The sequence below is a fragment of the Rattus norvegicus genome, chromosome 6, assembly GCF_021556685.1.
Source record: "Rattus norvegicus strain SHRSP/BbbUtx chromosome 6, alternate assembly SHRSP_T2T, whole genome shotgun sequence".
Classification (NCBI taxonomy): Eukaryota; Metazoa; Chordata; class Mammalia; order Rodentia; family Muridae; genus Rattus; species Rattus norvegicus.
The window spans coordinates 136,730,537-136,758,114 of record NC_141539.1 but is presented as its reverse complement, the minus strand read 5'-3'; the positions used below and the strand labels follow the sequence as shown (position 1 = coordinate 136,758,114).

Below are 27,578 nucleotides of genomic sequence, written 5' to 3'. Positions count from 1 at the left end.
CACACTCTCAGTAAGGCACGAGGCAGTCACTGTCATCCCCACAGGGAGGTGACTCACCACCAACCTAAGTGGCAGATCCAGAGACTCAGCGCATCCCCACCCCGGCACTCCTAAGGGCAAGCTACCCACCCAAGCTCTGCTGTCCAGAAGCTCAAGTCTATAAACCTGAGGTCCCTTCCTTGGGAGGTCAAACCAGGCCAGCTGTGGAAGTGAAGCTCACCAATGGGGATACAGAGCTGGGAGCATTGAACACTGACAACTCCCAAACATTCTATGGCCTCACGAGCTCAGGCCTGAAGGACCCCCTCACCCCTATGCCCTAAGAAGTCCTTATTCAACTGACCTAGCAAGAGCACCCTAGGCTGGCCCTAAGTCCACAGGATGGTTCGCCAGTCCATCCCCTTTTGCTTCAGATGTTTTTTTCTTTCTTTCTTTTTTTTTTTTTTTTAAATTTTTTGCGGAGCTGGGGACCGAACCCAGGGCCTTGCGCATGCTAGGCAAGCACTCTACCACTGAGCTAAATCCCCAACCCCCTTTTGCTTCAGATGTAAAAGCTGGACAGAGACTTCTTTCTCCATCTGGGTGGCATCTCATGTGGTGGGCAGGAAGCCCTGCTCCCATTGTTGGATCCCTGGCAGCCTGCCTGTCCCAGGATGCAGACTAGGCTGCAGCAGGAAGAGGTCAACGGTCAGGAGGGGAAAAGACACAGCATCAAGGTCAGGTTCCAAGAGACCTAGATGATGTCAGAGGCAAAGGTGTCCCTAGCAACCCTTGTACTACCCATTCCTCACCCAGAGACACTAGATCCCAGTGCCCTTGCTGGAAAACCCTCAACACAGGGCAGCATACTTTGAGGCCTGGGCACAGCTTGCAGGAGGCTGAGGAAGCTGACTACCATGGCCCAGGAGCCTCCCAGCAGGTGAACCAGGATCTGCACCTACAGGTGCATCCAGGGCTTCCCAGGACTTGGCACCGCAAAGCAGACTCTTCTCAGGGAGGTTGAGAGGTGTGCTGCTGTCCTGGTCACAATGCAGGCTGGAAGGGAAGTTTCCAGGAGCTTGCCCCGTGATGAGTCTCAAGCCTCTGAGTCAGGTGCACCCAAGATCCGCTGACTGAACTCACCAACCATGGCTTCAGGGCTTCTTTCGGAGTTAGGCTCGGTCCGTAGGACCTGGGGACCTGGCCTCTTAGTTGCCTTGGGGGCATCCATGCTGAGACAGCCCTTAGCACATCAGTGTAGGGCACACCCAGGACGGCTGAGCTGAAGGCTCCTGCCTAAGAGTGGGGAGGTCTGGGAAAGCAATCAAGAGGGCTTGATTTGGTTAGGTATGGAGCGCACACCTTTGACACCAGTGCTCAGAGGGCAGAGACGGGCAGATCTCTGAGTTCACAGCTAGCCTGTCTTATAGAGCAAGTTCCAGGTCAGCCAGGACTACACAGAGAAAACCCCGCCTCAAAAACTAATAAAGAGGACGATTTGAGCAGAGCAGAGCTGTAGAGACGCAAAGGCTCATGGGTAGGTTCAGTGCCGGTAGCGCTCCAGTCTGGGCTGGGCTTAGAGGTAAGCTGGGGTTGGATAGACTCTCCAAGGCCCAGAAACTACAAAAGCCAGAATGTGGTTATTCCCAAGGGATAATAAGAGTAGATTGGGTTTTCCAGCCTTGGCCAGGGTCCCTTCTGCAGGACATCTAGCCACAATGAGACCCATATGGAAAAAAGACATAACCTGGGCCTTACTTGCTATACGGCCTGTGTGTCACACACGAGCAGGCTGTTCCACAGTAATGCTGTTCCTTGACTTCTTCCTGTTGGCCAGGAGCCCTTCCCCAAGGACAGAGAGCCAGGGTTGGTCAGGCCAGGTAGCAGGGTGTCTAGATCACCCAGCTTACAACCCTTTTAAGAGGTCCTGGTGCTGAGGGCACCCACTTTATATTGAACCCGCCTGGGAACCTCACCTCAGTCCTTTAGGCTAGGCACTATGTTAGAGCTGAGGCCAGGTCTGGAGGGAGGATAAGCCCCTGGAACAAGGCTGGAGGTCCTAGGGAGCCTGAGCAGCTCTGAGGACACACAGGCCTCAGTACATGGGTCTCCAGGACCTACAGTAGATACTGCACTGGGAGCAGGCAGCCCAGGAAGCCAACCCCAGGAACACTGAGTTAGGCCCTCATAGGAACGTAGGAAGAAGCCCAGAACATGCATGCCTTTGTGAGGAGTCCTGTGGTGCTGTCCTAGAGCCCCATAGTACCTCTCAGGGCAGAGAGGAAAACAGAGCTCAGGAAGCCGAGTGTGGGACAGCAGGCTTGGACCACAGCTGGCAGCCAGAGGATAAGCACAGTGGGGTAAAACATTTATTGCTCCTCTAGGTAATGTCAGGTATGACATATGACATGGTTAAGTCTCTCAGTGGCTGGTTTCACACATCACCAGCAGCTACAGGGCAGCCTCGCACCAATATGAAACTCCCGTGAAGCCAGCCACATACTGGGTGGGAATGGACACCAAGGTGACACATGCAGCAAGTCCATAGACAGGGCTCTTAGCACATGATGGCCTCCTCTATGACCTGCTCTTTGACCCTAGCTCCAACAAGGGCTTGACAGGCCACTGGAAGCATGGACCTAACCTGCTGCATGCCATCTCCACAGGATGCCGCCTAACCTCAGGTGACAGCACATCAGGAGCTCACGGGCGCGCTCACACGGGCACACTCACACAGGGCCTGTGCAGCACAAGATTATGGAGTCACCTCCTTTGATCCTAAGCTGGCCTGGTCCCTCCATCAGCCTCAGGGAGGTATAGGAAGATGAATATAGGCCCAGCTTTCTGAGCTTAGCTCAACCACAGCTTCTGGCTAAGCTCTGGACCACCAGGGGCTGGAGCCTTGGACCAGGGATGGGATAGTCCGTTGCTCCTGTAGGTCAGCTGGGGCTTCAGACAGCGCCCCAAGCTTCTGCTGCTCTCAAGTTGTACCATTTGGTCCCAAAACCCAGGAAAGCTGTGGAGGGGAAACTTCATGTTGACAACAAAGAGCAGGGGCTGCGCTTGAGCTGGGCAGTGAGGAAGCGGAGGTTCCCTCTCAGAAGACAGGAGTGCCTCCCAACTGAGCGGGCCAGCCTATTCCCCAACCACCCAGGAGGCCCCTCCCCCATCTCTTTCTAAACGCAGTGGCTGACCATATAAGGCAGCCTCTGGCCTCCGGCTGGCCTCCGATATTCCTTTGGAGGCCCACTAGCCTGGGGTCTTGGTGGCAAAAGTGAGGTAGCCAGTGTGGCCCACAGTCTCCTTCATGGGTGTGCCACTACGGAAGGGGGTGGCATCAGAGCCCACGTTGCCCTCTAAGTCGTCGGCCCCCAGGTCAGGCAAGGGCAGACTGACAGTGCGCACATTGTAGACCTGTGGCAGCACCTCCAGGGTGCTGAGCTCTGTGAAGCCATGGGCTGCCAGGGCCTGGCATGTGCGCTGCACCTGTTCAATGCACGGCGAGAAGGAGCAGAAGCGCCCACCTGCAGGAGCAAGACACAGGGTCAGAGGGTGTGTGGTGTAGTGGCACCCACAACCCACCCTGGACCCGAGGCTGGCTCAAGACTGACTGCAGACTGTAAGCCCTCAGACCAAACTGCAAGGCAAAGGCTTGGGAAGCTGTACACTTGTACCCTACCTGCTGGGCCACCTGGTCAGAAGCCCAGGTGAGTAGCCAGGCCCAAGACCAAGATGCCTAGGTCTCCCTGCCAGTAGGCATCACCACCCTGCCTTGTAGGAGGCAGTGGAGGGCTGGGGGGTCAGGGTTGTCAGAGCCAGTCCCAAGAATAGCTCTAACAATGGGGCAGCACGGGGCGGTGTGTGGGCTGCTGCTGTCACAGAAAATTAGAGGCTGTCGTTGGCTCTTGGGAACAGGAGGAGCCTACAGGGAGCACAATTTGAGCTCCTCCCTGCTGCCTCCCACTGGGGCAGCCCACAGGCTTCACTCAGCCTGCCCAGAGACTGTGAAAGTGCTCTCTCCCTGTCTTGGCAGGGCTCATGAGCAAGTCATGGCAGGGATGGATTGTGTCCAAATGTCCCTGGGCCTGGTACCCACAGTGTTCCCTGGACCACCTGCAGGTATGAGAGAGGATAGAGCCCGCTGTCACTGCATAGCAAATCACACCATATACTCTTAGCCAGAGACCACCAGAGATAGGAGTGTCAGAAGACACTACGCCTACAAAAAACAAAACAAAACAACTCAAAAAAAAAAAAAAAAAAAAAAAAAGTCCCCTACACCTAAGGACCCAGAGCTCGAAGGTCTAGGGAGAGCCCAGAAGAGGTGGACATGGATCATGGGACAAGACCAAAAAAGAGAGAGAAGCCTCTACTTTGTAAGGAGGCTCACCTTCCTGGCTTGGACCTCGCCAAGGCTGGATTGACCAAAGACCCTGCATCAGGACATCTGCAGGTGTAGACCTCCAGGCTTCCCCTTAGGACACCTCAGCAGACAGCAGGGACAGAGGTCTGGGCAGAACCTGAGATAGCAGGAGAGCCTCCACCTCCCCCACCCTCTGTACAGAGCTGGGCGGGGAGCAGCCCCGGTTGCCAAGGCTGCTTCTTCTCCAGAAAAGGCGAACTCCCTGGGACTCAGCAGCAGCCTCTCTGGCTCACAGCCGACCCTCTCCAGGCCTTCCCATCGCCCCGCCCCTACACTCAGCATCTTCCCTAAAAGGGTCCAGCTGCCTGGCTCTGCAGCAAGGGTGTAGGGAGTCTGCAGGAAATGGCTGGGGGTAGGGGACTGCCTATGACCTCCATCTTGGATCGTGGCCCGTTCCATCATGCAAATCCTGCCCGCACTTGGACGGAGTTGTCAGGGCCCCAGGGCCCCATCTTCTCTAACCCAGGTCTCCAGCCAGCCTGAGCCAGTCCTCACTGTGGGCCAAAAGGAACCCTGATCTGGCCATTATCATGGTGTGGCCCTCAGGTACCTGAGTCTTCCTGGGTTCCAGATGACCCAGAAGCTCAGCCCCCTACCAGCACCCTCACCAACACCACTGACCCACCTTCAACCTTGAGGGCATCCCAGGCATGGCCCACAGCTTCCCAGGGTGATGGGATATCCAAGAAGACGGCGTCAGCCACGTGAACCACACCGAAGCCACTCCGGCACACATCCTGAGTGTGCACAGTCACCCACTGGCTCACCCGATGCTGCTGGAACTCCTCCCGGGCCTTGTCTGCCCGCTGCTGGTGGAATTCTACCGTGTGTAGGTGGCCCGTGGGGGCGATACTGCGGATGATCGCGTGGGACACGGAACCGCTGCCCGTGCCTGGCAGGAGAAACAAGAATTGAGAGGTTCTTTGAGGACCAGTCCCCCATCAACAACTCCTCCTCTCCAGGAGGAAGGGGCTCATAACAGGCATATGAGGGCGGAGATGGGGTCACTTCATGAGCTGCATGTCTGCTCTTGGCCGCCTCAGGCTTGGGCTGGGGTAATGGGGCTGGAGTTAGTGGGCTGTGTGGCATTGGCACAGGAGAGGGCAGGGCAGCCCTACCCAGCACACACAGAACAAATGTGAAGCATAGCAGTGGGGCCAACCCAGGTGAGTCGACAGAGCTAATGCTGGGCCTACACGACCTGGGGCCTGGCCCCTCCTGCACTACGGTCATCCCATGGGTCTTGCTAACAGCTTCCCATCTTATTTCCTCCCATGAGCTCCTTGACACCCTCTCCTCAACGCCAACCCTGCTAAACGGTGGTGTGCACCACCTTCCGGTAATGTCATCGGTCTGTTGGAAACCAGACTTTCCAGGCAGTGGTGTGCACCTTTAATCCCAGCATTTGGGAGGCAAATGCAGGCAGATATCTAAGTTTGAGGCCAGCCTGGTCTACAGAGGAAGTTTTAGGGCAGCCAGGGCTACACAGAGAAACCCTGACTTGAAAAACAAAACTAAACAAAAAGCAAACCTCAGCTCTTCCTTAGAGGCAGGGCTATCCTTCTTTACCTGACCTCACATACTCCAGGATCTGGGCTAGCTCTGTCACCACTCAGCCCCTCCCACAGCTCCAAGTACCAGTGCTTGGTGACCACTTCCAGCAATGTCCCCCACTGTAGCAGTGCTCTTTCAACTCCCCCCCAAAACACCCCTAAGAGCAAAGATGGGCCCCATCCAAGCCTGACCACTCCAAGATGCGGGAAGGGACACCTACTGCGGGAGTCAGACTGTTCAGTCACCCACCCACAGGGCCATCCCACCTCCAGTTACCACGGATCCTTCCTCCCACATCCGGGCCTCATCCACCAGGTTCCTCCCTCGTTGCTCTTGGCAGCATCGGATCTTCCTGTCAATCAGACCCACCCTTGACACAGTGGCACTGAGGGGACTCCAGACTTCTGCCGGCTCTTGGAAGGACACCCAGCGGCCTCCCATCCTCGGTCACTGGTCCTTTGCCCTCATGTCCCGGTCCAGCTACACTGACCTCCTTACTAACGTGCTCAGGGGTCGAGCTCCTACCTCAGGGCATTGGTGGGGCTTTTCTTCAGCTTTTGGTAGCCCTTCATCATCTTTAACTCAAAGGTCACCTTCTCAGATCCCTGACTTCCTGAGTTTGGGGATCCCTCTAAGTCATCTTCAAACCAGCTTCCCTGTTCTCTAAGCTCCTCAAAATCAATAGCACTGCCTGTCCGGTCTTTCAGAGGCCAAAGGGACCTGGCACCACAAGTGAGTGTAGGACTCCCTGTGTTGACTGAAACAGGGCAAAGGCCTAATTAGAGGTATAAAAGGAGAGCTGTTAGAGCTGACTCTAATTTTGCTCTCCGCTGTCTTGCTTCAGAGGGAAAGAACGATAAGGCCCCAGAAAGCCGGCAACAGAGAGAATGGGAGCTCTTGTGACTCTGGACCCCAGCATCTTAGCCCACAAGAAGCACACCACCAAGGATCTAGCCACATCTGATGCCGGGGTCATTCTTGGCAGAGGTGCGTGCTGATACTGCTGCACCACAGTACCTAAGGGTGAGTACGTGAGAGACGGCTAGTTCAGACACTTCTAGCCACCTCCTGGCCTTGTATCAGTGACACTGCTAACGCTCAATGGATTAGGGGAGGGCCTGGCTGTGACAAATGAGCTCTGGAGTAACCAGCCCCGCTCCAGGAAGGGGCAGCTGACCTAGAGATAAGCAGTCAGCACCTTGGCCAGCATCAAACGAGCCTGCTAGGATCCTCATAGGGCACCACCACCATCTCCTCTTCTTTCTTCCCCAACCCAGGTTAGCTCCTACCAGCTGCCATTTCAGAGACAGCAGCAGGTGCTGTTTCTGTCTTCACCCCCTGCAGTCACACCCTCCCTAGCAAGTGGAGTTGCTAAGTAAAAGCTAGAATAAAAACCATGTAGTTCAACACACCCCTGCAAGAAGGGCTGGCTGCAAACTGTCCTAACTGTGGGTCTGACTCCTACTTTCATGTATGTGCTCAGCTCTGAAGACACCAGAGGAGCTCACCTGATTCACAGACCACAGAACCGGGCCGCAGCTCCAGCATCATGGTGATTAAGGCAATGTCGGTAGAGTAGAGGATCTGTGTGCGGTGGGGCAGGTTCACCGTCCAGAGCTCGGGAGTAGGGTGCAGCACATACACCCAGCCGCCTCTGCTGCAAGTCACCTTGGAGCCAAATGGACGCCCAATGAGGTCCACTGAGTGCCGCAGGACGCCATGCCGGGTCTGGGTCTGTGCCCCACGCTGCACACGCACTGCCACCATCGAGCCATGGCCCAGTGACAGGATGGCTGTGTCGCCTTCCTTGATCAGCTCCTCGTATGCCACGAAACTCATGGTGTTAACATTTGCCAAGAATCAGGGACCTGGAGAAGTGGTGTGTGGGCGTCAGGTCAGAGGACCAGGAGGCAGGATGAAGATCTGTGGTCTGGATAGAGAGGTCTGTGGGGCCTGGGTTCTGAGCAGCGTTAGCTTAGTTAACTTGCTTAGGCAACCCAACAGAAGTGCACTCTAGTCTAACATATGGAGCCCTTCTGGAGAGCTCTGTTTTCAGAGGACACAAGAAAGAGTGCGCAGTGGCAGAAACCCAAGGATTCCCACACAGGAAGGACTAGAATATAGTCTTTTCTCCATCCCCCAGTGTGAAGGCGACGGCCTCTGACAGGCACTAGCACGGGGGAGAAGCCACCTCCGAGTCCGGATTCCCTGTAACCCCTTGCCCAGAGTCTCCACGGAGGGCTCCCGATAGCAGCGACGGCTGGCTTCCGGCCGAACAACACTGGACTTGCTAGCAAGCCCGGAGCGCCGCTCCAAGCTCGGAAACTTACGCAGCATAAACCGGCTCTCCGATCTACACGTGTCTCCGCCGCGGCCGCCGCACTTCCGGTGCTCTTTGATGACGTCAAACCAGCGCACGGGTTGCTGGGAGCCGCCGCGCTGTCCTTTGCGCGCTCCCAAAGGACGTTTCCTGGCTGGCGTCTCCGCGGCTGTGTTCTTGTGTGCACACTTGCGCGTTGCCCGAGAAACCCGAGCACTGTGCAAAATAAAAGTCCCCTGTTCGCCAGCAGCTTGTCCGCGTGCGGCCTTTTAGGGTTGCCCAGTGCACGAAGCTTCTGCCCGCGGGATACGCCTGACCCTAAAGCGCACTTTGACAACTATGCAACCCCAGGGCCTCCCTACTATGGCCCACCATGACATTTTGTCTTTGCAAACGGCTCTGAAACACCCTGCCTGGGCTCCAGGATAAATGCTAGAAAGTGGGACCGCAGGGCAAAGGGACGGGGGGGTCTAGGCAAAGACTTTGGCTAGGGCTGGCCCGAGTGTAGAAGTAGCGTTAGTCTGGAGTATTCTGCAAAAGTGGCCTAAGGCTAGGTCCTGCGTGAGGGGAAGGGGGCATAACGTCCCCTCCTAGGATCCCTGACATCTTGAGAGTATATGAAGCCTATGAAGTGGACTCACTAGTGCCCTGGGAGAGGGGCTGCTGGAAGCCAAGCGGATAGGACAAGCTGTAGTAGTGTTGTAAGGTCCTTGCCCTAGAAACTCAGGTGCCTGACTCCAGACCTCAGATTTCGGCCCTGGCTGACCTTAACAGAATAGCCCTGGAAGAACAGGCAATGAGGGGTTTTCTTGGTCACCCATTCTGTGAAGTTAAACTTTTACCTGAGACATCCAGCTGTATCCACGGCTGCACAACCCCTATCCCTAACAGGGTACTTCATTCCCTTGGTGGTGCACAGCCCAAGACACATCCTAATTGCTCCTCTGGAGAGTTAAGACTTTCCACTCCTCCTGAGGTTCCTCTTCCCCAGCTTCTCGGTGGCATGGAGACCAGGCCTTAGTACATCCCCACCAAACCTATGAGTTCAACCAGGGGGGTTTCCCTTGGTTCCAGTTACCCACTGCTGGCTTCCCAGTCCTTCCTGCGTACCTTCTGTAGTCCACCTTCTCAGAGCTATCCATCTGTCATGCTTCAGCTCAGCCTGGAGTCTTCTAGCAGAGCCAGCCTCCTTAAGACCCTAGCTGCTGAGGTGGGGGTGGGGAGATTTCCATGGGCAGTTTATACACTGACTTGTCCTAATAAAAACAGATGCTATCAGCAGTCAGCCAACTCTCATGTCACTGAACCCTTCCACCCCACAATTTTATGACCTCTTTACAGACGGGGAACAGAAGGTCAATTTGTCTAGCATCATACAGACAACATGGTTTAAGCAGGACTGAATTTTGCCTTTGAGACAGTCTCCCTATATAGCCTTGGCTGGTCTAGAACTCACTGTGTAGATCATGCTGGTCTCAGACTCAAGAGATCTGCCTGCCTCCGCTTACCAAATACTGTGTTTAAAGGTGTGGTCCACCCTGGCCTGAGAGATTGCAGTTCAAAGCCTAGTTTCAGAGAATTGATAAGACACTTGAGCAAGAACAGAGGCAGTTCCAGAGGAAAAGAAGCTGCGCCTTTTGGGTAGGCTGCTCCACCTGCACCTCTGTCAGGGCCTAGGCTGCCAAGAGGCCCCTTTGACTGGCACAGCCCTGCGGCACTGGGTCCTGCAGCCGCCACCTCTCTTCTAACCCCTGCCAACTTCCCCTTTGTGTTCCATGAGCAAGGGAGCAGAGAGGAAGAGCTGTACCCTGGGCACAGACTGACGGACTATGGATGGCCTCTGGGGAACCTGGAGCCCAGAGACCTGTTTCTCCACTTGCCCTGCGGAACTGGACCATGCTCTATGAATAAAAAAACCTAGGACTCCTTTGAGGCCCTTTCCTGCTCTGTGGTTAATGTATGACTTGGTGTGATTTCGAAGGAGATAGGACCGTAAATCTGAGGGATGATGTCATCCAGCTTCTTGCCTGGAAACTGCCAGACCAGCTACTGAGTTCTAAGGTTAGCAGCAGGTCCACAGTCAGGAACGCAGCTGGGTCAGCAGACCCTCAGCTTGCTCCCTTGCTCTGAAGGCCACCAGGACTTCCAAGCAACACCTCAGTGGGGGCCTCACGTTCATATTGTGATCTAAAGACTGTGAAAGGCCCCTTTACCTCCCTACTCTGCTGTCACCTCTACTGTAGCTGTCATATACTCTGCTCTCTGAATCTGCACAATGTCCCAAGCGTAGTCATCCTGGGACCACTGGGGGATATCTGGACTTCTGAGCCAGCACTTCTTTGTGTGTCTTCCTTTGTGTATCTGAAGTAGAGTGGGGTATAGGACAAAGGTCACAAGAGCCTGTTCCTGTGCTGGGTGTGGCTTACTGCTGGGATAGGCACCCCTGCCAGTCCTACCTTCTGTTCCTCACCTCACCTAGAATCCTGGTCTTGCCCTGGCACGGAGATGGGAAGGGGTAAGGAAGGAGAAAGAGCTAAGAAGCTGTAAATCCTGGAGGCAAAGAGGAAGCCCCAAACTCCCCTTCCCCACCCCCAGCCTAGATAACAAGTTCGCTTCCCATTTCTACAAACAGAAACTTGAGAACTAGGGCTCAAGCAGAGCCAGCTTCCCTGAGCAGGGTAGGGACTGGGTGGGCAGCTGCAGATTATTTCTGAGATGGGGAGGGGCTGCTGGGAGCATAGCACACACAGGCTGATGGTACACCTGTGGTCTAGCCAGAGACAAGAGCTCAGGGAGCCCAGGCTGGTCTTGAATTCCTAATCTTCCTTCCCCCCCCCCTTTTCTTTTTGAGACAAGGTTTCTCTATGTATCCCTGGATGCCCCAGAATTCACTATGTAGGCTAGGCCAGCTTTAAATGCCCAGATACACATCTGCCTCGTCTTCCAGACTCCTGGAATACCTTCTTATTGTGAGGTTTCATTGGCCTACAAAAAAGTGACTTGACCTGGGCATGGTGGCTCCATCCTATAATATCAGAACTTAGGATGCTGAGACGGGAAGAGCCTGGTCTATGGACTCTTGTCTCAAAACACAGTAGACCAAGCTGAGCAAGAGACAGGAGCTCTGCAGGAGCTCTGGGGACAGAACAGTGGTGGCTTTTCATGCTCACCCAGGCAGAGGCAGGCAGGCAGGCTTTCTGCCCTGAGTTCTTTACTCTGCCACTCTACCCAGGCACCGGCACATTCTCTCGAAGCCTTGAATTCTAGTCATGCCTCTCTGTTTGCTCAGGGCAGCCTGCTTCCACAGAAAGGCAGGTCCCTAAGCCTCTTGGGCACTTCCATCCATCTTTATTCCATCCAGTCCCTCACGTGTGGCTGGAGGTGCAGGAGGAGCAGCCTCCCCCAAAAGGTGTCTTCAGCTTCTTTTCCTCTGGGGCTTAAGTGTGCTCTCAGTTCTCTGAAGCTAGGCTTTGAACTGCAATCCCTCAGGGCAGGGTGGACCACGTCTTTAAGTCCAGAATTGGGTAAGGAGAGGCAGGCAGATCTCTGAGGCCTGTAGGGTCTACATGGTGAGGTCCAGGACTATAGAGCCTGTCAAAGACAAACGACTGAAGATATTCTGTCTAACACACAAACCCAGAAATGGCTGAGAGGCTGTGAGTAGACAATAAACAGGAAAGTATAGATATTGATTTTTTTTTTGAGACAACGTTTCTCTGGAACAGAGGCCTGGCTGTCCTGGATTCTCTTTGTACACCAGGTTGGCCTCAAACTCATAGAGATCCTCCTGCCTCTGCCTGGGATTGAAGGGGTATGCCAGCATGCCCGGCCTCACCTCTGTTTGCGTCTGTACACTTTTCTACCTATGGCCATCCCCTCATGAGCATCAAGGTCTAATCCAAGCGTGTCTTTCTCTCCCTCTGCACGGTTCCTGATCTATTCGTAGAGAAGGGACGCCGTCTTTCTATAGGCTGGATTCCTAGAAGTGAGATTGCTAGGTCATGGAACAATTTTAAAAATTTTAATAAGTACTGCCAAACTACTTTCCAGAGAAGATGAAACTGCTGGCAGCTGGAGGCAGGGTGTGAACGCCTGTGTTCACACATTCCAATTCACAGCCGGCACTGGCTGTGGTCAAATTCCAGGTTTCCCCGTACCTGCGTGTGTGGGACACGGGGTGGGGGAAAGAGACTCTTTCAATCTGGTGGATCTGATTAATGAGCTTATTTTTGACTGGTGCTTCCTCCACCCCCAGTTTGCCTGCCGTAGGTACTGTCTTTGTAGGTGGGGTGGTAGAAACCGGTCCCTCAGGAAAGAACCTGGGGATTTGAAGATTCAAAAACAGTCTCTAGGAGCTCAGTGTCTTGAATTTTTCAGGGTCCGGGTCCAAGGGTCTTGGCTAGGTTCCTTAGGGCCCGCCCAAGGTCAGAACACCCTGGGTGCTTCCGGGCGGGACCGCAGCCAGACTGCGCCTCTGGTGTTGCACCAAGAACACCCAGGAGATGCCCGCAGGCACCTTGAGGAAGGTCAGCTCCCCTGTACCGTTTTGTACCGCCTGGATGCAGTGGATGGAAGCCGTACCCCATGCTAAAAACCTGGTATCTCTTGCCATGACCCCCTCAACACTGCTGTCAGCCTGACAAGGCAGGAAGCAGGGAAGGCAGGAACCTCAAGTGCTAACTGGCTTCCCAGACTCAGTTTCCTGCCCCGAGGCAGTGTGTGTGAAGCAGGTCTAGGGTATCTACGGTCCTGGGATTTCGTCTTCGAGATCCTGAGCGAGCGCCACGGGGTTGACCAAACTGCGCAGCGGGGTCGAGACTTGGGGACCCATGGGGTGGGCCGCTGGGGGTGTCGAGGGTTGTTGCCTCGGACAAAGCGGCGGCACCACCCCAAAGCGCGGGCCAATGGAATGAATGGGCTATAAATAGCCGCCAATGGGAGGCCGGCGACGCGCCCCTTAAGAGCTCAGGGAGCAGCGAGCGGCCGTCGTTCTTCTGCGCTGCGCCCGGAGCTGCAAGCACAAGCAGTCTGCGTTCCTGCTCCGTCCGGAATCCCGGTGAGCGGGTCGGAGGGTGAGGGGCTAGTCCTGAGGGGCGCTACGCGGTTGGGTGCATCACGCGCAGCTCGTTGCCCGGAGCGCGTCCCGGACCCGCCGGGGAACTTGGGATGCGCCGGACTCAAAAGATGCAGACCTCGCTGACCTTGGTGACGTCCGAGGAAAGCTTCGGGGGTCCGGATTGGTCTGCAGGTCTCTGGAGACCGGTGTGTAAAGCTCCTCTGACCCCGCTCTTCCCCACAGCCTGCCGCCGCCGCCGCCGCCATGCCCTTCTCCAACAGCCACAACACGCAGAAGCTGCGCTTCCCGGCCGAGGATGAATTCCCTGATCTGAGCAGCCACAACAACCATATGGCCAAGGTGCTGACCCCCGAGCTGTACGCGGAGCTCCGTGCCAAGTGCACGCCGAGCGGCTTTACGTTGGACGACGCCATCCAGACTGGCGTAGACAATCCGGGTATGCACACCCTTGTAGCGTCAGGCTTTCGTCTCCCCAACAAGACCCCCGGGCAAGGATCCCACTGCTCTTCCCTGAACCCTCGGCGGGGTGGGGTCTCCTGGTCCTCTCTGCGCTTAGCCATAAGGGCCTCAGTGCCTTGCTCTAGCTTGGCGCTGACGTCACTGTCGCCGCGCCCCTCCTCCAGGCCACCCGTACATCATGACAGTGGGTGCAGTGGCGGGCGACGAGGAGAGTTACGACGTATTCAAGGACCTTTTCGACCCCATCATCGAGGACCGGCACGGCGGCTACCAGCCCAGTGATGAGCACAAGACTGACCTCAACCCAGACAACCTGCAGGTGCGGGGCGTCAGGGTCCGGGCGTGCTGGGGAGAGGGGGTCTCGGCGCTCACTCCGGCCACTGCCTTGCATCCCTAGGGCGGCGATGACCTGGACCCCAACTACGTGCTGAGCTCGCGGGTGCGCACAGGCCGAAGCATCCGCGGCTTCTGCCTCCCCCCTCACTGCAGCCGTGGGGAGCGCCGCGCCATCGAGAAGCTGGCAGTAGAAGGTAGGGTCCGGTATCAGCCACCAGAGCTGCTGCGTTCTTGTCTGGGCGCGCGCGCATTCCCCCAGGGGTCTGAGGGTGGAAGACCCAACTAAGACAGCGGGGACACTGCCGCGGGCGGGGTGGCGAGCTTTCTAGCTCGCCCACCCACCCACCGGGTCCTTGAACTCTGTACTCCGCAGCCCTGTCCAGCCTAGATGGCGACCTGTCTGGCAGGTACTATGCGCTCAAGAGCATGACCGAGGCGGAGCAGCAGCAGCTCATTGACGACCACTTCCTCTTCGACAAGCCTGTGTCGCCTCTGCTGCTGGCCTCCGGCATGGCCCGCGACTGGCCGGATGCTCGCGGCATTTGGTACGAGCCCTCTTCCCTCACAGTCCCCGGAAGGTGGGGCACGGCCTGAATTCGTAGATTGTGCGTTACCACACTGTGCGCAGGTGACCTTGGTTCTGCGGATGACTGAGGTCCCTGCGCCGCGGGAGGCCGCAGTCTCCAGGGATTCAAGGGTGGTGACCAGTTTCTTTGGCGTCTGTTCTCCGCCCTCCTCCTGGGAGCCGGCGCTTCTTGTTTTCTCTCCTCCTTCTCACCCCCTTATTCCGCCGGGATTCTGCCAGGTGCCAGTGACGCAAAAGCCTCCGCACCCGTCCGGGCAGGGCTCCTACCCCTGCAGACTGCGCGGGCGGAGGCGTGCTTCCTCTGGTGGGCTGCTCTGGCTGCTCCAGCCCCTTGCGGGCCACGCAGCACATGACTGGTGATTGAGGTGCCCTGGTCTCCCTGCCTTCGAGTGTTGCTGGGTGGGCGTCTTAGAGACAGCCCACACTCCTGCACTTGGAAAGCGCTTTGGAGGTCACCCACCTAGGGCGTCCTGCTGGGTGTGACCTAACTAAGGCTGTAGACTTTGACTTTGGTCTGCCCGACCCCCTCCTCCAGGCACAATGACAATAAGACGTTCCTGGTGTGGATCAACGAGGAGGACCACCTGCGGGTTATCTCCATGCAGAAAGGGGGCAACATGAAGGAAGTTTTCACGAGATTCTGCACTGGCCTCACTCAGGTCTGGCCTGGTGCTAAGGAGGGAGGGGGTCGGGGGGATTTGAGTCCACATTTCCCAGGGTGCTTGGGGCTTCCAGCTACATTTTCCCTTAACTTTCCCTTCACCTTCAGATTGAAACTCTCTTCAAGTCTAAGAACTATGAGTTCATGTGGAACCCTCACCTGGGCTACATCCTCACGTGCCCATCCAACCTGGGCACTGGGCTTCGGGCAGGCGTGCACATCAAGCTGCCCCACCTGGGAAAGCACGAGAAGTTCTCGGAGGTGCTCAAGCGACTGCGGCTTCAGAAGCGAGGCACAGGTGAGGGGCAGACGACTCAGGTGAAGCAGCAAACGCGGCTTTCCCCAGCCCTGCTGACCTGCCTGTCTCCCATCCCCAGGTGGTGTGGACACCGCTGCTGTGGGTGGAGTTTTTGATGTCTCCAACGCTGACCGCCTGGGCTTCTCGGAGGTGGAGCTGGTGCAGATGGTGGTGGACGGAGTGAAGCTACTCATTGAGATGGAGCAGCGGCTTGAGCAGGGTCAGCCCATTGACGACCTCATGCCTGCCCAGAAGTGAAGCCTGGCCCTAGCCACCACCAGGCTGCCGCTTCCTAACTTATTACCCGGGCAGTGCCCGCCATGCATCCTTGATGTTTGCCGCCTGGCGGCTGAGCCCTTAGCCTCGCTGTAGAGACTTCTGTCGCCCTGGGTAGAGTTTATTTTTCTGATGGCTAAGCTGTTGCAGACACTGAAATAAATTAGGGTTTGGCCTGCCCTATGTCTGAGTGTTGCTTCTCCTTTCTTAGAGACAGTCGTGTGTGTGTGTGTGTGTGTGTGTGTGTGTGTGTGTGTGTGTCCATCCGTCCTTCCTGGCCTGTCACTTCACCTAGCAGATGAAACATGAGTCTTAAGATACAGGGCAGAGGGAGGGAGACTTGAGTGCAGCCTGAACATCTAAGGACATTTGTACTTGCAGGGTGGAGCCTAGTATTTCCTTAGCTCCAGCCAGCTAAAGGGAGTCAGCAACTTGACATCTTCCCCAGTTTCTTTCTGCCGCATTCCTGGCAGCCTGAATATCTAAAGTTCTATCTCTTCACTTCCTTCCCCTCCAGGCTTCAACACTTACTCCAGTTCTTAAATAATTCTCTCCCTACTTCCTCCAGCTTCCAACCCCAGGTTGAGGTGCCTCCTCCTGATCCCTCAGCCCAGCTCTCCAGCCCCATCCAGACAAGAGCTTTTCAGAACCACCCGTCCCTCTCTTGCAGCTTCCTCTCTGGGGCCCTGGTGGTTGGGAGGAGACAAGCTTTTGCTTCCACTTCTAGCTTCTGTGCCACGTCATCTAGGAGACAGGACAGTAGTTGGAGGGGCTTTGCTGTGACCTGTCTGAACAGGTCAAAGGGGAGACATTCCAAGGCTCACATCAGGGGGCCTGGGCACAAAGGCTTGGCTGCTTTTCATGGTGGCTTATCCTGGTTGGGCCTCATGAAAAGATCTGGCCCACATTTGAAAGCTGAGAAAGGGAAAAACGTCAACCAGGGGCTGGAACTGCAGTTCCCCGCCCCCACAGTGAGTCTTCCAAGAAAACAGTCTTGTGCTGCCCCCTGCTGGTCAGGCACACCACAGGCTTCACGGATGATCGCCCCAGACTTGATACCCAGACCCAGTAGATGGGGAGGCAGCACTGAGCTGTGGGCTACAGAGGTGTGTCCTGGTGTTGCTTCAAAGGGCAGACTCCAGTTATGGGCTCATCTAGGTGGTGTCTAGGTTGGGGAAACTCGAGTGAGGACTTACCTGTAGAACGCTGTCAGAACGCATCTCACTGGGTGGACTGGGCTATATAGGACAGGCTCCCTAGAAGGACAGAGAGGGGTCAGGGATCTCTGCATCTCTCTTTTTTTTGTTTGTTTGTTTTTTTTTTCGGAGCTGGGGACCGAACCCAGGGCCTTGCGCTTCCTAGGCAAGCGCTCTACCACTGAACTAAATCCCCAACCCCGATCTCTGCATCTCTTAGTGTCCTGGGATAGCACTCTCTTCTGTCTTCAGTCTCCTCACATGTCCTAACAGGTTTGCAGCTAGCACTTCTGTCAGGGAGATCTGGGGCCCCGCGAGACAGGGGTATGGATGAGACCGTTCCCTCAGCTTTGTCTTCCAGTCAGTGGGGTTCTGCCAGCCACACTTGTAGACTTCAGTCTGGTGGCAAAAAGTAGTCCTTCAGCTGGGCAGTGCGAGCATATGCCTTTAGGAAGGCAGAGCTCTGAGCTCAAGGCCAGCCTGAGCTATAGAGCAAGTTCCAGGACAGAACAGAACTTCAAAGAAAAACCCTGTCTTGAAAAACGGGGGAGGGGGAGCTTTAGAACTATCTCCATAAAAAAGGGAAGTGAGTCTCTGACAGGGAAGGACAAGAGAGGGACAGTAGGTACAGTACACCCTAAACCCTCCATCTGCTGTTACACATCAAAAGACCTGATGACAGGAGGCAGGACATGGGACCCCTGTAATGGTGAGGGTTCCTGCCTGTCTTCTTATAACTGCCTCAGGCCTGTTAAGTTCATTCTTGGAATACCAACTTTTCTTCTTATGGAAGAAGTCCAGACGGCCCTGCTCTGTCTTTGGATCTGAGATTCAAATGAGTGTGTTGAGCTTGGCTTTTGTGGTGGGAACAGAGAGGAAGGAGCTGTGCTCATTGGGAGTGGGGGTGGAGGCAAATCTCCCTGGGACAGTCTGACCACACTAAGTCTGATTTCTTACCAGGAGCAGCCAAAGGAGGGTTTCACCTTGGAGCCACCAACATTGGGGTGGTCCAATGATAGAGGTGGGTATTCTGTCCTCCAAGACACCAACCTACCATACTAATAAAAACCCCAGCCCTCTTCACCCTGGGGCGGGTAGAATTTCTAGATGCTGACCCTGGAAGACCACTATCCAAAAACAAGGAAATACAACTGCTTAGAGAAGGAAAGAACTGGTCAGGACCATTTACTTGGGGGGGTGGGGGGAGACAGAGAGACAGAGAGAGACAGAGAGTGCGAGCGAGTTTGGCCAACCCCACCCCTCCTACTTCATGCAAGCAAATTTCACACTCAGTGCTGTGAAGACAGGCTGAGAAAGCAAGCACGGGTTATAAAACAGCTCGCACTGAGATCCCACACAGATTATTATGTATGGACAAACCCCCAGAGCCTTCTGCCTGTGGGTGGAAACAGGTGATTTCCTTCTTTATACTTCTCTTTCCGAATTTCTTCCAGTGAGCATGTATTGCTTATATAAGGCAATGTTTTTGGCCATGTTGAGGGTCAAACTCAGGGTTCTGCACATGCTAGGTAAGTGCTTGATCTTAGCTGCATTCCCAGTCTTCCCTATGTACCTGAGGATGAACGTGAAATCCTCCTGCCTCCACCAACCGGCGGCTGGGATTGTGGATGTGTACTGTCTCACCCTGTTTCTGCAGTGCAGGGTTTAGGATTAAACCAAGGGCTTTGTACTAGTCAGTGCTGGGCTACACAGCCTTGGCCCTGTCCCAGTAAAACTGGAACTGTTTTTCTTCTTTCTTCTATTTATATTTTAAGAATTTAATGTGTCACGGCTGGTGGGAGTCCATTAAGGCAGTAGCAAGAAGGCATCCACTGCTAACCTCCTCTGTGATGGGGAAACTGAGGCTCAGAGAGGAAAGCCTAACTCTAGGTCAAGCCTAACCCAGGCCTGGGTGATTCCTCTGCTCTAACTTCTGGGGCTTTCAGGGCTCTTGAGGGGTGGGTCTAGCTTCTCCCAATGGTAGCTTAGAAGGCTGCAATTGCCCACAGGGTTCCTTACACAGCACTTCTATTTCTGACCCAGCCTGGTACTTAGCAAGCCTCCTGATGCCTGAGGCAGCTAGACATTATACCCACAGGGATTCAAGTTAAATCTTTCCCACTGGCCAAAAGGAGAGTCATCCTACTAATGTAGTGGGTGACAGCCAGGGAAGCAAGGCTTTTTGGTCAGCTGGGACTCTGGTCTGTGTCTTTACTCTGACCCAGAGCAGGGGCTCTGGCTGAGGCTCAGGAGTCCTGACTACCACACCTTGGCCAATACAGTCCCTACCTACTTAAAGGCTGGACAATAGCTGGGCATGGTAACACACGCCTTTAACAGGACAGAAGTGGGAGTGGCAGGAGCTCCCTCTGGCCAAGTTTTAAGGTATTGATGGCTTAAAGTTCCCTGGTGGCCACTCTGCTTTAGCTACAAAGTTTTGGTGCTTAGCTTGGTGACAAGACAGTCATTCAAGCAGCCACCTTGGGATGTGAGTACAAGGCCATCCTGCAGAAAACAGGTAGGGCTCCTATGTTTGTATCACCTGGCCACTAGGTCCTGATGGAAACGTGTGTGGCACCTAAATCACTAGTGGGGAAGTGATCAACCGGGACTGTGGTCAGCTCTCCTAGCAGCAGCGTCACTGGAGAGCAGGGCAGACTGTGGGTCAGTGGGGTTGGACTGCGGGTGGAATGAAGGGTGACCTGGTTCTGGCTTTCTCCACACTGGGGATGACTCACTAGGTTGTCTGATGGAGTGTCAGGCTGTCTGGTAGTTTATGTCTAGGCTCAGGCACAGCTCCATTTTGCAAATTCTACCACACCCATGCCAGCAGAGGTGGTACTGCTTGCCCGGCTGCTGCAGCCTCAACTCGATTGTTCTTGTTAGCCTGCGTTTGAAGCGGTGTGTTCCCCAAGCCAAGGTTGTCCCAAGACAAACCAAACCAGGTAGATCCCAGTGTGGTGGCACGCGCCTTTAATCCCTGCATTTGGGAGGCAGAGGCAGGCAGACCTGAGTTTGAGGCCAGCCTGGTCTACAGAGCAAGTTCCAGGGTGGCCAGGACTACAGAAAAACCCTGTCTCAGAAAACAAACAACAAACCCAGACAAACAAAAAGAAAAAACCTAAACAAATCTGTTGGGTTGAAAGCACTGCTTCTGAGCACTCAGCAGCCCTGTGCGTACGGAGGGGCTTGGGTAGACCAGATGTCCAGACATAAGCAGTTCACCCCACAGACCTGCAGCTGTTGATTCTGGCTTGACAATGACCACCTGTGCTGCTGCTTGAGCCAGAGGCCTCACCCTGTCCTTAGTCCTGCAGACAGAAAGGAGGGGCCAGACATTTCTCTTCTCTGGCCTCAGGTCAAGGATTCCGTGACGGCTTTTTTTTTTTTTTTTTTTTTTTTTTTTTTTTTTTTTTTTGTGCCAAGTCCTAGTGTTTGCCTAAGTTCATTAACTGAGAAGTGTAACTTACTGCCACCTCTGGATTACAGGGTGGGTTACCTAAGGGCTTACCAAACGGTTGAGGGCCTGAAAGATGGTGGTGAGCAGCAGGTCCAGGCCTAGAATGCTCAGGGTGCCTGGAATGGGGCCTCCTGAGGTTGGAGGCCATCTGGGGCTCCTCTACCTAGGACTATCTGCTACTTCCCGGAATGTCTGCACAGCCCACGCCTGCTGGCAGCTCCTGTGTGGAGGCAAGCCAGCGCAGATCCCGCTCTAGAAGGCATGGCAGAGTCACGCTGCGTGTCAGGCTTTTCTTCCAGACACCTGGTGCAAGCTACCCTGTCTTGGTCTGGGAGCAGCACACATCTTACCGGAGGAGCTAGGGCACTCCCTGGTGAAGTACTGAGAACAGAGCCCCTAAGAGAAGTGCATCATCTAGACACTTTACTGGGGACTTGCTGGTGTCATGGCCCCACATGACATGAGTGGGAGATCAGCTGGGCTCTGTGCCGCCCGTCTTCCACTTCCTGCAGACTCATCACATCTGCATCTCCTCTGCGGCGCTACCCCTCGGCCTCCCATGATTCCCTCCCATGTTTTACCCCCTTGTTCATAGTTGTACCTTTAGGATCAACACGAGGCCCTCCAGGGTAGCACTTTCCTTCAGTCACTTACCATTTAAGTGATACACTTTGACTGGCAAAGGATATGGGGCAGTTAACCAAGGGAGGTGAAGTCTCCATTTTTTTTTTCACTTCTGATTTTTTAAAAAATCTATTTAATGTATGTGACTACACTGTCACTCTCCTCAGACACACCAGAAGAGGGCATCGGATCCCATTACAGATGGTTGTGAGCCACCATGTGGTTGTTGGAAATTGAACTTAGGACCTCGGGGAAAGCAGTCAGTGCTCTTAACCACGGAGTCATCTCTCTAGCCCTCCATTTCTGATTTTTTTTTTTTTGTTCTTTTTTTCGGAGCTGGGGACCGAACCCAGGGCCTTGCGCTTCCTAGGCAAGCGCTCTACCGCTGAGCTAAATCCCCAGCCCCTCCATTTCTGATTTTAATTTAATCTTCAATACTTGACTCCCGATTACTTAAAGGTTCCCAAGACAGAAGTCTCTGGGACAGTTCAGGAAGTAGATGTCTCCTAGAAAAAAGCAGTTGTTTAGCTCCCTGAGTCCCAGCTTAGCTCCAGACGGTCGAGAGAGGCGGATGTGGTGATGAGAGGCGGATGTGGTGAGAGCAGGGGTCTGCCTGAGGCCAGAGGCAGGGAAAGAACCACAACAGCACTTGTTCCTCCCTAATTTATTTATTTATTCTTTCTTATCGTTTCTGAGACAGTTTCTCTTTGTAGCCCTGGCTACCCTGAACTCGATTTGTAGACCAGTCTGACCTCAAAACTCAGAGATCCACCTGCCTCTGCTTTCCAGGTGCTGAGATTAAAGGCGTGTGCTCTCACCACCTGGTTTATTCTTTTTTAAAAATATTTTTGTGTGTGTTTGTGTGCCCTGCAGGCAGGGGCTTGTGGATGCCGAGGAGGGTATGGGACCACTTGGATGTAGGTACAGTTGAGGCTGTGCGATGTGGGTGCTTAGGGATTCAGGTTCTCTGAAGGAACAGCAAGATCGGAACAGCTAAGGAACCTTTCCAGGTATTCTGGTCCTTCCTTCTGGTGAGATTCCCAGTGGCCCCCACTTGATCAAAAACCAGGAATCACAAGAGGAGTACCTAGGGTCACAGAAAAACAGGTTTGCAGCCGGCTTTGCCACAGCTGACAGAAGAAGACTCACAGCCAACCAAAATCAGTGCCAAGAACAAAACAAAACAAAACAAAAGCAGATGTGGACCGTTTGGCCGGCTCTCAACAAAACAAAGTAACAACAGTAACCAAGAAAAACCACCAAAAAACGAAAACAAAAACCCAAAATGCTATCACCTTGATGAACCTCTGAACTTGTGAGCCAGCCCCAACTCAATGTTGTCCTTTGTAAGAGTTCCCTTGGTGATGGTGTCTCTTCATAGTAAGGAGACCCTAAGACAGGAGGTGGTACAAGGGACTGGGAGATCGATGTGATAGGCCTGACCGTGCTTTTCTTTGGAAGAATGTGGATTTGGGAAGATGTCGAACTTGGAATGTTTTAAGTGGGGCTTAATGGGCTATCCTAGTAGGAATATGGAAGACTTTGTTACTGAGAGTGACTTGAATTATGCAGACCTGGCCCAAGAGGTTTCAGTGGAGAATCTCAGTATGTGGCCTAGAAGCTGTTTTTTTGATATTTTGGTGAAGACCATGGCTGCTTTTTGCCCTTGAAGGGTCTGCCTGAGGCTAAGGTGAAGAGACTCAGATTAATTGCATTGACAAAGGAAGTCTCAGATATGCACATCAGAGACTTCTTCTCTGGTTAAGTCTCATGAAGAGCATTTTGAACAAGCATGGCAAGCTTGGAAAGGAAAAATATAAAATATATGGTCCCAGTAGTAAAGGGGCACCAGGAAGTGAAATGGGGCTGAATCCTGTGTTCAAGGATATTAAACTGAATTAAGAGAGTGGTAACCTTGGGGCAAGAGCCTACCCAGCTAAGTTTAGATCCTTTAATCCCAGGAGATAAAGCCAAGCAGATCTCTGAGTTAAGGCCAGCCTAGAACAGAACAAGTTCTAGGGGAAGAAAAACTTAAATCCAGGCTTGGTGACTCACACCTTTAATCCCAGTGTTTAGGAAACAGGCATGCAGATCTCTGAGTTAAAGATCAATTTACAAAGCAAGATCCAGGATAGCCAAGTTTAGGCAGTGAAGAAGTTGGAAAACAGAAAGCTACTGATAATGTAATAGAACAAGGGGGCCATGTTCCAGCTCCTGCAGTCAGTAGAACTCGGCAGCTTCGGCCATGGGGCTCTGGCTTTAGAGTCCAGAAAAGAGCAGACTCCTGGGACAATTGATGCTGGTCAGCTGGACCTAAGAAGTTAGCTGTGATTAAGAAGAGACCAGCATCACTGAGGTGAAATCTCCTGGGAAGTGTTTTCTGAGAGAGCACAAAGAAGCTGTGTTCCAGAGATAGCCAAGGTTGTACCTCGGGCTGCAGCTGTACCTGGTAATGTGTAAGAGTCACCCAGGTAACTAGGACACAACCCCAACCCCAAATAAAACAAGGTAGGAAAGTAGACTACTCTTACCCAGCTGTGACCCTTGTGAGCCACGGTAATGGGCAGCTTGGCAAGGTATACCCACGTGGGCAAGGGTGGCACAGATGTTGCTTGAGATATTCTTTTTTTTTTTAATACATCTTCATTTTTTTTGTTTATTTATTTATTTATTATATGTATTGTAGCTGTCTTCAGACACACCAGGAGAGGGCATCAGATCTCATTACAGATGGTTGTGAGCCACCATGTGGTTGCTGGGATTTGAACTCAGGACCTTCGGAAGAGCAGTCAGTGCTCTTAACCACTGAGCCATCTCTCCAGCCCTGCTTGAGATATTCTTAAAATCAAGATAGGTGTGGTGGTGGTGGTGGTGGTGGTGGTGGTGGTGGTGGTGGTGGTGGTGGTGGTGGTGGTGGTGGTGCATGCTTTCAAGCACCCAGGAGGCAGAGGCAGGAAGATCTCTTTGGGTTTGAAGCAAATATAATAAAACTGTCTCACAATAAAAGGCAAACTGTAAAAACCAAGTTGCCAAAAGTATACGCAGGTTAGTGGAAGGCAAAGTTTAGTCCATCTAATACCCTGGATCTACTCCCAGCCTAATCTTGGGGTCTCCACCCACTACAGGAAGGGCTCTGGAAATCAAAAGATTAGATGGGTTAACCCGCCCAAGGCAGCTGCCTGTCTGGAGAGGTGTAGTCACAGGGGAGGGTGGAAGTTGGGTGGGGGGCAAGGACACAGGTCTCAGGCATTAAGGATGCCCTGCCCTTTCCAGACATCTAAAACTTGGTTATTGTAAGAAGGAACCAAATTGAAGCCATTTTGAATACAACTTCCATTTTGAGTAGAGAACAAGTAAAGGTTATGTCCCTAACACCTCCCCGGCTGACATTCGTTGGCCAGTTGTGATGTGAATGCTCTCAGAAGGTTGCCCCACAGTTGAATGATCTTTTTTAAAAAAGAATTTTTTAATTTATTTTACGCATATGAGTACACTGTCGCTGTCTTCAGACACCCCAGAAGAGGGCATCGGATCTCATTACAGATGGTTGTGAGCCACCATGTGGTTGCTGGGATTTGAACTCAGGACCTCTGGAAGAGCAGTCAGTGCTAACTGTTGAGCCATCTCTCCAGCCCAAATAATCTAACCATTGGGAACAGGAAAAGTGTACCACAAAGGCATGTTCCTAGATGCTGATTGGTGGGATAACCTGGCATAGACATTTATGGATGTCAGGCTTAAAAACTGTACCATTCTGCCTCTGGGCTGGGGTTCAGCCCCTGAGTCTGTGCTGTGGCCCCAGTGGATCAGTAGTTGCCTGAACACAATAGATTTTGTCATCTACGTAAATACTAAGATGAACATTCAGAGATGCGCGAGGTCCCCAGGTCTGTGCTGCTGTCCCTGACTGGTCAGGGTTTGCTGCCTAATTCAAATAAGGACCTTGATTTGTAGGAATCTTCTGCCTGCTTGGGTTGTTTTATTGGTTTTCTGGATCCCAAGGGTTTGCACGTTTGCATACACCCATTCCACACCCACACTTCAGGCTGGCACTATTCTAGGTCCCTGGGATGCAGGAAAAGGAGAGGAAACTTTTCTACAGGACTTCTATTGTAGGGTGGGGAGGCAGATGGCCCAGGCTGGGTAGGTTTGTAAACAAAGCCCACAGTCAACTGTGGACTGTCATTGTGCTGTCTGCTGTCTGCGGAGCACTGACAGCCTCCCACTGGCCTATACATTTGTGCTGGGCACACTGCCGAGATCTCCCCTGACCCCTCTCAAGAGGATCCGTTGTAGATTCTCTTCCACTGTTCCCCTCTGAGTGATGGGATCTACTTTCCTAAATAAGTCTGTGCTCGCTGGCACTGTGCTCTCCCGAGAGTCATGTGAACCACAAGTGGGCTAAGCCAGAATAGGGGTGGTCCCTCATCCTCGTGCTTCTGGAGATGGAAGCCACACACAACCAGGCCTTGGATGTGCTCTGCTATAGGCATGCCCTGGCACATCCTGTCAGGGCTCTCAGAGTGGCTGTGATGCGCAGGCTACCTGTCTGTCCAGCAGCCCAAGCCAGGCGTTGCTGCTGTGGTTCTTAATTTCTTTGTTTTGTTGAGACAGAGTCTCACTGTAGAACCCTGGCTGGCCTGGCACTGCTTACCAGGCTGGCCTCCAGCTCAGATCCGCCTGCCTCTGTCTCACAAGTGTTGGGATTAGAGGTGTGCGCTATCTACCATGTCAGCTGGTGCCATTCTGACCTTTGGAGGAGGTTAGACCCAACAGTGTTCAGAGTGGACTCTGGACTCAGCCTATTGCTCCGTGGTACTAGCATGTTTAAGGCCTTTAGCTCAAACCTCAGAAACGCACACTCCCTCTCCCCCATCTTCTCTAACTTTAAAAAGTACAGTTTTCCCAGACGCGGTGGTACACTCTAATGGCAGTTGAAGGTCAGCAAAGGGTACTCTCTGAAAAAGGAAAACCAAGGAGTCTGTGCGCTAGACTGTCAGACTATAAGGCTACTCTGTCTAACCTGCCATAGCCTAGACCAGGTCTCGCTGAGGTCAACTGTCTAAGAGCAGTACTGTCAGCTGTACGATTCCTGACCTGGTTGTACTGACAGAGTTTCTTTTCTTTTTTTTCTCCTTTTTTTTTTTTCTTTTCTTTTTTTCGGAGGTGGGGACCGAACCCAGGGCCTTGTGCTCGCTAGGCAAGCGCTCTACCACTGAGCTAAATCCCCAACCCCCAGAGTTTCTTTTGACGTCAGTCTTTCTGCCCTGCTGAGGGTGGAGATCATAAATGTGCACCAACCTGGCCTCATTTTGAAGTGGCCCTGCTTCAGAATGACGCTCTCTCCCCTGGGCCTTCCCACTCAGGATCCTCTGTTACACCAACCTGAGGGACAACACTTGGTGCCTTTGCTGGAACTGGGTTTTGTTTTCCCTGCAAAGCACTTGCACTCCACCATAGTGAGCTAAGAATCAAAGTGGCAGCCTTCTCGTTGGCCTCAGGCTGACTTGTACGGTAGGCCAGCATTTCTCTGGTAAGAAAGTTTGCAGTGTTAGCGCTGTCGTCAGGACCACGCTGCCCACCAGGTTCCTTCACTAACTTGTGATGCTTCCAAGAAGGAGACAGGAATAAAATGTCTCAGTCTGAAACAGTTTTCAATATTAATGCTTTATTTTGGATTCTAAAGAAAGGACACAGGCCCCATTTGTGATGGGGATTCTCCTGACCTAAAATGTTGCCACTGAAACCATCAATTAGCAAGTCTTCTAGCCAGGCATAGTATTACACATGCTCAATCCCAGCACTCGGGAGGCAGAGGCAGGTGGACCTCTTGAGTTCAAGGCTAACCTGGTGTACAAGTTCCAGGACAGCCAGGGCTACACACAGAAACCCTTTCTCCAAAACAACAAATTAGTAAACCTTCTAACTACAACCGGTTCAGGAATTCAGTGGCTGTCTGTACCTCTTAGAGGCAGTTACTCACTTAACCCATAACATTTAAATGCAGCCAGATGGCAAACAGAACAGAGCCCCCGAGAGTGTTTGCATTCACACAGAGTGTGATCAGGACACTGGTCAGGGCACGTGGCAGACTTCTAGCACCCACTGCGGAGAGAGTAGAGACGAAGAAGCCAGTGACAAGAGCCACTTCTTTTCTTTGGTTCTGGCTGGCTTGGAACTTGTTCTGTACACAGGCTGGCCTCAGCTCACAGGCATCTACCCACCTCTGCCTCCCAAGTGCTGAGGTTAAAGCCATGCACCACCACACCCAGCATGAGTCCTGCGGTTTGACAGACCTCTGCATTAGTTCTCTGGGCCACTCCCTGACT

The 27,578-nt window shown here is 53.4% G+C and overlaps 2 protein-coding genes across 4 annotated transcripts; one reads left to right on the top strand and one right to left on the bottom strand.

Moving 5' to 3' along the window:
- Nucleotides 1-2,330: 2,330 nt before the first annotated feature.
- Nucleotides 2,331-8,346, bottom strand: Trmt61a (tRNA methyltransferase 61A). Of its 3 annotated transcripts, none has more exon segments than NM_001007706.1 (4): nucleotides 2,331-3,503; nucleotides 5,028-5,294; nucleotides 7,465-7,824; nucleotides 8,287-8,320. In NM_001007706.1, coding segments are annotated over 3 exon segments (873 nt in total). In that variant the 5' UTR covers nucleotides 7,796-7,824; nucleotides 8,287-8,320; the 3' UTR covers nucleotides 2,331-3,228.
- Nucleotides 8,347-13,270: 4,924 nt separating this feature from the next.
- Ckb (creatine kinase B) lies at nucleotides 13,271-16,152 on the top strand. The gene is given in 8 exon segments (NM_012529.3): nucleotides 13,271-13,332; nucleotides 13,576-13,789; nucleotides 13,977-14,131; nucleotides 14,210-14,342; nucleotides 14,522-14,693; nucleotides 15,270-15,393; nucleotides 15,504-15,693; nucleotides 15,773-16,152. Coding segments are annotated over 7 exon segments (1,146 nt in total). The 5' UTR covers nucleotides 13,271-13,332; nucleotides 13,576-13,596; the 3' UTR covers nucleotides 15,952-16,152.
- The last annotated feature ends 11,426 nt before the right edge of the window (nucleotides 16,153-27,578 follow it).